This window comes from Salvia hispanica, chromosome 4 (assembly GCF_029641045.1).
Source record: "Salvia hispanica isolate PSC_SH4W2 chromosome 4, Shi_PSC_v1, whole genome shotgun sequence".
Lineage (NCBI taxonomy): Eukaryota > Viridiplantae > Streptophyta > Magnoliopsida > Lamiales > Lamiaceae > Salvia > Salvia hispanica.
Window position 1 is genome coordinate 42,288,676 of NC_142695.1, and position 8,999 is coordinate 42,297,674.

The 8,999-nt window shown below is 37.6% G+C and overlaps 2 protein-coding genes across 2 annotated transcripts; one reads left to right on the forward strand and one right to left on the reverse strand.

The window, feature by feature from the left end:
* The first annotated feature begins 1,879 nt into the window (after positions 1 to 1,879).
* On the forward strand, positions 1,880 to 4,869 carry LOC125195784 (tryptophan synthase beta chain 1). The gene is made up of 5 exons (XM_048094014.2): positions 1,880 to 2,306; positions 2,976 to 3,332; positions 3,814 to 4,256; positions 4,338 to 4,432; positions 4,558 to 4,869. Exons 1-5 carry the CDS (start codon positions 1,989 to 1,991, stop codon positions 4,731 to 4,733), a joined length of 1,389 nt encoding a protein of 462 aa, XP_047949971.1. The 5' UTR covers positions 1,880 to 1,988; the 3' UTR covers positions 4,734 to 4,869.
* A 631-nt stretch (positions 4,870 to 5,500) lies between these two features.
* On the reverse strand, positions 5,501 to 8,703 carry LOC125196932 (glucose-6-phosphate/phosphate translocator 1, chloroplastic-like). Its single transcript, XM_048095598.2, has 5 exons — positions 7,963 to 8,703; positions 7,638 to 7,863; positions 7,250 to 7,472; positions 6,587 to 6,800; positions 5,501 to 5,844 (listed from the first exon to the last, which is right to left on the reverse strand). Exons 1-5 carry the CDS (start codon positions 8,443 to 8,445, stop codon positions 5,833 to 5,835), a joined length of 1,158 nt encoding a protein of 385 aa, XP_047951555.1. The 5' UTR covers positions 8,446 to 8,703; the 3' UTR covers positions 5,501 to 5,832.
* Positions 8,704 to 8,999: the final 296 nt, after the last annotated feature.

Consider the following 8,999-nt stretch of genomic DNA (forward strand, 5'->3'; position numbering starts at 1 on the left):
GAGCTATAAAATGTAAAAGTTTGACTAAAATAGACCTAAGGGTTGATGAGTAATATGGACAGAAAAAAAATTAAAAATTGCAAAAATCCTTCCAACGATATAATATTAATTTGGGGCCGTAAAAGATTTTATAGCAAAGTAAGGTAATAAAAATGCAGTCCTCTCCTTAATACTATATGATACTATGATATATTTAATAATAATTTCAAAAATAATGGATACGAGTACTTTTTATATTTTCAATTGAACACATTTAAATTTGTGGTTGATTGGAAGACAATGATTAGTTTGTTGTTATAAGTATGCTAAATTGGGTATTGTGTGAGAAAAAAATTCAGTGATGGTTTCTTCTCAATGCATCATTTCCTTACAATCACGGAGTTTTAATTACAACGAACGTAACAAGCTAGTATTAACAATAATAATAATTGGATCTCCTAATTCATGTTTATAGAAACATAAGCTAGAGTTTGTAGAATAAAATTAATTAAATGCAATATGTACTAGTACCTTCCCGCACTTGATAAAATGAAATTAATCACTTAATATTTTAGTGCTATTAATAATATACTATATATACCTTGAAATAAAATAAAATGAAATTAATTGATGTGGATACAAAAGTTACAATCAATAATATTTTCTCCGTCCCATAAAAATATAGGCAATGAATACGACACGAAAATTAAGATAAACTCAGTAATGTAAGAGAAATGAAGAGAATAGTATGATAAAGTAAGACGGAGGAGGAGAGCAGTAATTAAAACAATTATTACTCCCCCGCCACACTTTAAGAGTCTTGGTCACTTTTGCACACCCGTTTTGTAAAAATCATAATAAATAATTAAAATAGAGAAATGGTAAAGTAAGAGAGAAAATACCATTTCTCCACTTTAACTATTTATTATTACAAAATGGGTGTGCAAAAATGACCGAGACTCCTAAAATGGGACGGAGGGACTAATGATAGTGAGACCTACGTTGTTAAATTGATACTATAACTTTCTAAAAATGAAATGCACATATTTTTGTACTATGACTGATGATAATGGAAAGTACACATTTTTATAGGACTTCATTGTGCAAGGATCACCAATTTAAAGAAAAGTTTCCATGTTTTAAAATAATGAATGTACTTAAATTTACATCATATAATTTCTATATGTAGGCAACTATCATGGATTTATTTGTCAAAATATTATTGACTAGACATACGAAGTCATATTACCATGTGGTGTGTCTTGACCGTTGAACTTTTTTTCTCGTAGTTAAAATACAAGACCGTGCGAAATAGTATGATATTAAGAAATGAAAGATTACAAAGAGTATTGATAGAAATTATATTGTGAACGTGGCCTACATATCCTAAGTCCTAGCATTTATGTCAATTATACATATTTTCCTAGCATTTATGTCAATTATACATATGTTGTTATCAATCCTTTTCAGGATTCCGTTGCAAACTTGTAGCCATTAGTTTTCACATTTGTGATTGTGCGAATATAATTCTCAAAATAAAAATTATTTGACATCCACCAAGCTATAAATGTACATTATAAAGTAGTTTATGTGATCGATAGCATTTTACAGATAGAATTACTCAACAAATTTTTATTTAGCATAAGCGTGAACCGAGTAGCATATTTTTCAAAAAAATACTCCTACAACTTAAGAATCAACGGTTATGTTATTTTTAGTAAAGATACTACTAGTACAAAATAAAAAATTTGAAAATTGTGGATATTATCGAAATAATGACAGATATTGCTTGATTCAAAAGAAGATGAAGTTCATTTAAGACAATTTTCCGTATTTCAAAAATAGAAAAGAAAGTTGGAAAAAAAACAAAAGAAGAAAGCTTGGTACATAAAGCAGTGTGTTTGGTGGCATGGTATATAAATAAGCAATCCATTTCCCCTGTTTGGCAATCGGCGTTATCGACACCACAAATTTCCCATTTAGCTATATCAAGTGGTCACATTTCAAACATGGCCTTCGCTGCTTCTTCATCCCCCGCCGCCTCAGCTCGCTCCAGCGCCCAATCTGACCTCGCATTCCGCATCCCTTCCAATCCGCCCAAATTCGCCAAATTCGCCCCTTCCATTTCCCGCCGCACCCCTCCAATTTCCTGCAAGATGGCGGCGACGGCGGTGGACAAGGAGCTCGACGCGGAGGCGCTGCAGCGGCCTGATGCTTTCGGCCGCTTCGGGAGATTTGGCGGCAAGTATGTCCCCGAGACGCTGATGGCTGCTCTCACGGAGCTCGAGGCCGCCTTCAATTCCCTCGCCACCGACCATGAATTTCAGGTTTTGGCTGGGAATCTTTTCTTCCTTTTTATTAACCATTGAAGATTGAATTTTTTAAGTGTTGTATACTTAGTTAGGTTTTGATTTAACTGCAATGGGGTTTTGGGTGAATTCATATTCATTTGATGTATTTGATTGCATATATAGGGAATGCATGCTAATGTAAATGATTTCCCCGTGCCATTTTGCATATATAGAATCTCAGTTCTCTTGCTGCTGCATAGCTTCTCATTTCTCACTCATTCAAGAAGATCTTGAATCAATTAAAGTATTAGGCGTCCCAATAAAGAAATCACCAGACTTAGTATGGGAGAGAAAGAGAGAATGACTGAGGTGGTTCAGGAAGAAAAATGGAACTCTTTAGGTACTCCCTATATTATAGTTGATGGTGGGGGTCAGGCTGTGCAGGCCCCGTGCTAGTCACAGAGTGGAGTGGAGCTGGTCTTTGTGAATCAATTATGTTTTGCCAATCCTAGGAAATTCCTTTTTTATGTGATGAAATTTTTGTTAAATGTATGAGCATAGTAGTCGTGGTGTAGTGGTGAATATGATAAGTAGTAGTATATCTTTTGAGTAGCTTCCTTATGACACAGGCAATTACTGGTGACCCTCCGCTGTGTGTTATTTTTCTGGTTCTTTGTTATTGAATGATTGTTGGACTGATTGCAGAAAGAGCTTGATGGGATATTGAAAGACTATGTTGGAAGAGAAAGCCCTCTTTATTTTGCTGAACGACTCACAGAGCACTACAAGCGCCATGATGGAACAGGGCCTCACGTGTATCTTAAAAGGGAAGACCTAAATCATACCGGTGCCCACAAAATTAACAATGCTGTTGCCCAGGCTTTGCTTGCTAAGCGTCTCGGAAAGAAGCGCATCATTGCTGAAACTGGAGCTGGTCAGCATGGTGTTGCTACTGCTACTGTTTGTGCTCGATTTGGCTTGGAATGCATCATCTACATGGGTGCTCAAGATATGGAGAGACAGGCCCTTAATGTCTTCAGAATGCGACTTCTTGGTGCTGAGGTCTGTTTCTCCGAGATCTTTTACTAGTTCTTGAATATTATTATCCTATCAACGTTATTAGGCTTTTTTGGGATATGTATGTGTCGTTCACCCTCATGTAGGTTTTACCTGCAAAGGTGGACTTTGATTGGGTCTGGAAGGCCATTGCCAAGATCATGTTCATTTACAAGTACATTATGTTCAAATCTTGTGGATAGCTTGAAATTGTTTACTTTTTAATCATCGATACCCTAGGATACTTTCAAGGATAATGAGAAGTTGATATTTACATTGATTTGGTGCTTGCAACATGTCAAATTACTGATTAACCTCTAAAGACATGCTGATCTTAGAGTTCCTATCAATCTGCCTATCTTATTATACGAGAATTTGACCGTTTGTTCCATTGAAGACCTCCACATATGTGTGATTCATCTATGGTCATGTAAGTTGATTATTTGCATCAGCTCATAATTTGAAGTTTCTTAATTTCACGACGTAGGTTAGAGCAGTTCATTCTGGGACTGCAACTCTGAAGGATGCCACATCCGAAGCTATACGAGATTGGGTGACCAACGTGGAAACTACTCATTACATCTTGGGATCTGTGGCCGGGCCACATCCATATCCCATGATGGTGAGGGAGTTCCATAAGGTGATTGGCCAAGAAACCAGGAAGCAGGCCTTGGAAAAATGGGGTGGCAAACCTGATGTGATTGTTGCTTGTATTGGCGGGGGTTCAAATGCAATGGGAATCTTTCACGAATTTGTTGAGGATAAGGACGTCAGGCTGATTGGCGTGGAGGCAGCTGGCTTTGGCTTAGACAGCGGCAAGCATGCCGCCACTTTGACTAAAGGAGAGATCGGGGTCCTGCACGGAGCCATGAGTTACTTGTTGCAAGATGAAGATGGACAGATAATCGAGCCACATTCTATCAGTGCTGGGTAGAAGCCTCCTTTATTGCATTGTCAGAAAGATGGAATATCGGTGTTAACATTTTGACTAACATTGCTTTATATATATAGGCTGGACTACCCTGGGGTTGGACCGGAGCACAGCTTCCTCAAAGATCTGGGACGGGCCGAGTATCATAGCATCACTGATGAGGAGGCATTAGAAGGTAACATATTGTCATGATAATTGTCACATTTATTTGTCCTCACAACGTCCTCTTAGAGGAGTCTTTGCCTTCATCTCCTACGTCCCCTAATCATTTAGCCGGCTTTTATTGCTCTGTATATGCAGCGTTTAAGAGATTGTCGAGGCTAGAGGGCATTATCCCGGCACTGGAGACGTCTCATGCACTAGCGTATCTGGAGAAGCTATGCCCGACGCTGCCGGATGGAACTAAAGTCGTGCTCAACTGCAGTGGGAGAGGAGATAAGGATGTCAATACAGCCATCAACTATTTAAAGCTTTGAGCCAACTGCAATTCTCAAATCAGCTTCTCTTTAAAGACTACATGTTTTTCAGATGAAACTTTGTTTATAGAGATATGATTGCTGCCGTATCAAAATTATCATGTTACCTCAAATAATAAATATAACTCTCTGCTTATTCTCTCTCACTTTCCATTAAATTGTTCAGTATATTAAAATTGAAGTGCCTCGTTTCATGATGATAAAATATTTAAAAACAATTGTTCTCCGCCTTGATCCAACAACCTTTAGATTTTATCACTAGACTAAGTATTGATTTTTCATTTAGACCTAACAAATTTATATTGAAAGCAATAAAAGCTTTTTCTTAAGTGCAAAATCAATTGTCATACATCGAACTCACAAGCAATGTAAAATTGACAAATTTATCTATATGTGAAATTCACTTCTCTAATGTGAACTATTATATTCCATAAAATATAACCTTTACTAATTCAATAATCAGAATTAAGCATGTATCATTATAAAATTATAATTCTATTTAATTTTAGAAAATATGTTTAAAAATTGTTTTGGGCTCTGGAAACATATTTTTATCTTTAAGTGACTCAAGCCTTCGTTGTTGATTTAATTTAGAGTCTTAAGTTGGAGTCGTGTACGACTTAACTTGAGCCATCAATCATGATTGAATATATTGCATAACACATGCATGTAGCAATTCAACTGCATGTTTGATAGAATTTCTCATATTGCCAGGGAGAGTAAAACCACAATTTAAATACTTATATCCCAAAAGAGACAAAAAGTCAGATAGATAATGTATTTTTCTTATTTATCCTCAACCACAAATGCCAGAATTTCATTCATCCATACACCTTCTGCTAACATGATAAGCCTAACAAATAGACAGTTTGATGAATTCACACAATTGCTTATTACAAACTATCTTCTCAACCTCATCAAGTATGGCAAAACAAGACCCTAATCAAATCTATATCAATTCCTCATTATTACTATCTACAAGTAAAGCCGCTGCTCCACTTGGTTCACGAACGTGGTCGGTTTCCTCAAGAAACTCGATCCACTCTCGAGCACGCCATGTCTTACTCGTTTAAGTTACAGATTTCGAGCCTCCCAATCTTCACTTCTTCGCCTGCAGAGTATAAGCTTGTTAAATCTATGCATCCATGGAATTTCTTCACTACTAGGCCACTACCAATTTTTGGGGTGAATAATCATCTAGTTTACCAACAGTTACAAAATCGTGGCTGACAAACTTCAGAATCAAAGTAATACAAAACAGGTGCCCAACTTTGATGAGGCCGTGATAATGAAGATGTATCACTGTTAAACAGAGCATACGACAACATTGGTTGGTCATAACAGGTTCGTGTTTTGATGTACTATTTCCTCGATTATATAGATCCTCGACATTGGGAACTTCACAATGTTCACATCACATTTCAAGATGCTAAGTAGATCAAAGTTTAGATATTGACCAGTATTTTCTCACAAAAAGGGGGATAATTCTGCAATGCCCTGATTACTGCACTAAGCACAACAAAGGCGATTGCAGCTATTCAGGAAGATACAACTTTCAACGGAAACTATTTTCTATTTACTTCCTATCCCGGTGCTCATTTGATCAGTGCACACCACATACACGATATGACCGTACAAATATGCACATGGCATATACCAATAAAATGATGAATGGAATTATATCATGATATAAGAAAAGACAGAATCAGAACAAGAAGGCAACATAACTAAATATCCCTGTAGTCACTGTCATTTGTGCGGGTCAAACTCTTATCATTATGAAGCAAGCAGATAAACGCCAGAGATACCATATGAAAAATAGCATATAAGGCAAAAAAGGAGGATAAAATTACCTGAGAATACAAGAAAGTGCCAAGAACTGCAATTGCAGCACCAAGAGCATTTACAGGTTGTACAGGTGTCTGGAAAATAATGATCGAGGAGACAATGACCGAAATACGTTTCATTGTATTTCCAATGCTAAACGTCAAAGGAGAAATCTCATCCAGCGACATGTATGACACCTGGTTATAGAGATGGTAAAATACACTCTGAGCCGCCATCCACCTATGTCCAAAATTAACCGCACAAAACATCACCAACATGGAACAATACAAACAAAATTGGCTCAAGAAGAAAACAAAGTTCACTAAAAAACAAGTTATCTTGCTTCCTGAAATTCAACACATAGTATTGAAAACTACGTTCCTACAAATTAGTATAAATCTTTTAAGATATTTTATAAATGAAATAAAATGCGATTACATGTTTAATCGAAAGCACATTCTTTGGGCATAATTTGTGTCGTGATGACTGATAAGACTTTTCAACTACAAACAAATTTACATAAATGTTTGTAAGAACGCATTGGATTTGGAACCATGAATCTTGGCATATCCTTGGAAGACAAAACAAATTAGCTTCATAATCAAGCAGAAGAAAACACTTTATCCCTGTGAGTATATATATACTATATCCAAAGAATTATAATAAAACAAAATAAACATTGTGATTACCAAACGATCTGTGGTCCGATATCAGACAAAGCTTGATTAAAGCCTGCAGCCCACATCTGTGGTCCCTCCACAGCAATTGCAAAGGGGGTGAGAATTACTAGAGAAAGCATTGACAAGCAAGCATAGTAGTTCATTCCGCTGACCGACTTCCCCTTCATCCCCTTCTTGGAGAATATATTCCGAAAAACAAACGCCAAATTCGAGATCATGGCCCCCATGAAACCTGATTTTGACATAGACATAAAAAAAAAGCAAGCAAAACCCCTCAGAATCCACCAACAATCTCAAGTAACCAGAAATCACATGATTCAATGCTACTAATTAAAGACACAACAATTTCTTCACCTAATAAACAATTAAAAAGCAAAAATTGGTTAGTGAAAGTTACCAATCATGTTGAAATTGAGCTCGGTGAGAGCGGACAGACCGCAGCCGCCGATGATCGGAATAAGGGACAGATAAACCGCCGGCGGGAAGGTCTCTCCCAAGATGAATCTCGAAACCAAAACGCTGAAAGCAGGCTCGCCGCTCTTGATTATGTGAGTGAAGGAAACCGCCACCTTGGACATGCTCACAGTCGCCGCAACATGCCCAATTGTGTGCGCAACAGCTACCTAAACATCGGTATCATCGAAACCTTTAACCACAAAACTCCAAAATCCAGATCGCGGAAACCCCTAACAAACTAATTAAACCTAGAAAAAAGAACATACCGGAAAAAGCGATTTCCAAAATTCGAGATCGGTCTTGGGCGTCTCGGCGATCCGCAGCGCCCAGGAGACGAGCATGATAAGGGAGCCCGCAGCCAGCGAGAGCGTCGACGTGAGCCACGGATACGGATACGCATTCAGCACCTTTTTATTGTATATGTTGAACACCACATTCAAGCTCCACCACGTGGCGAAGTAAATTCCGATCTTTATCTTCCTCGCTGATTCAGATCGGGCGTCCGCCACCGGCTCCGATCGGCCAGCCTCATAGGCCGAGCAACCGATTGAAGTAGAAAGCTCCTTTCTTTTTCTCTCTATCGGCGGCGCCCCAATGTGCAGTGGCTTAGAGAGAGAAACAAGAGAAATTCGGGGAAGGCGTAGTGATGGCAACACCGGCAAACATCCTGGAGTGACCAAATTTGTTCGGGAAGTGAGAAGATAGGAGGCATGGCTGAATGAGGCAGGCTGCTTGAGAGAGGAAATCATGGTAGAATTGAGAACAAGGGATTGAAAAAAGGCGGAAATATTGATTGGGGGTTTGAAAGAAGATATTTTGGAGAGGGTGGAAAGTTTGAAGCTTTGGTAGTTGCAAAGGTTAGTGAGAAGAGTTAGGTTATGTATGTGTTAAGACTTAAGTAATCAAACCACCCACAGTTCTAAATAATACAGTAGCTGTAATTATCCCCAAACCTAAAGAGGGAAGGAGAAAGAGAAAGAACGGCAAAAAAAAGTTAAGAACGGAAAAAGCAAAGAAAAGAGAGGCATACATGACTAGATTACACAACTCGTGAGCGACTAGCTAATTAAATTTCAACTTTCCTAATTTACACATGTGGAGTACTAATTTTGTTAAATACACGACCGCAATAGTTATTCAGTATGTTTGACATTACGTGTTTATAAGTAATTCTTTTGACATTAATTTTGACATTTCAATATACATTCTTAATATTGTGTGTTTATATTTTAACGTCACCGTATTAACATTTTTAATACACTGTGTTAATGAGTTAGCAACTTAAAAACTTAGAAATGTCTCT

What these genes read in the sequence shown, in the direction of transcription:
- LOC125196932 (XM_048095598.2), bottom strand. Translation starts at nt 8,445, where the DNA reads ATGATTTCCTCTCTCAAGCAGCCTGCCTCATTCAGCCATGCCTCCTAT. An exon ending in GCTCAATTTCAACATGATTG is followed by an intron (nt 7,473 to 7,637) that starts GTAACTTTCACT and finishes TGTCAAAATCAG; the next exon opens with GTTTCATGGGGGCCATGATC. An exon ending in ATCGGACCACAGATCGTTTG is followed by an intron (nt 6,801 to 7,249) that starts GTAATCACAATG and finishes TTTTGGACATAG; the next exon opens with GTGGATGGCGGCTCAGAGTG.
- LOC125195784 (XM_048094014.2), top strand. Translation starts at nt 1,989, where the DNA reads ATGGCCTTCGCTGCTTCTTCATCCCCCGCCGCCTCAGCTCGCTCCAGC. An exon ending in CCACCGACCATGAATTTCAG is followed by an intron (nt 2,307 to 2,975) that starts GTTTTGGCTGGG and finishes GACTGATTGCAG; the next exon opens with AAAGAGCTTGATGGGATATT. An exon ending in CCACATTCTATCAGTGCTGG is followed by an intron (nt 4,257 to 4,337) that starts GTAGAAGCCTCC and finishes TTATATATATAG; the next exon opens with GCTGGACTACCCTGGGGTTG.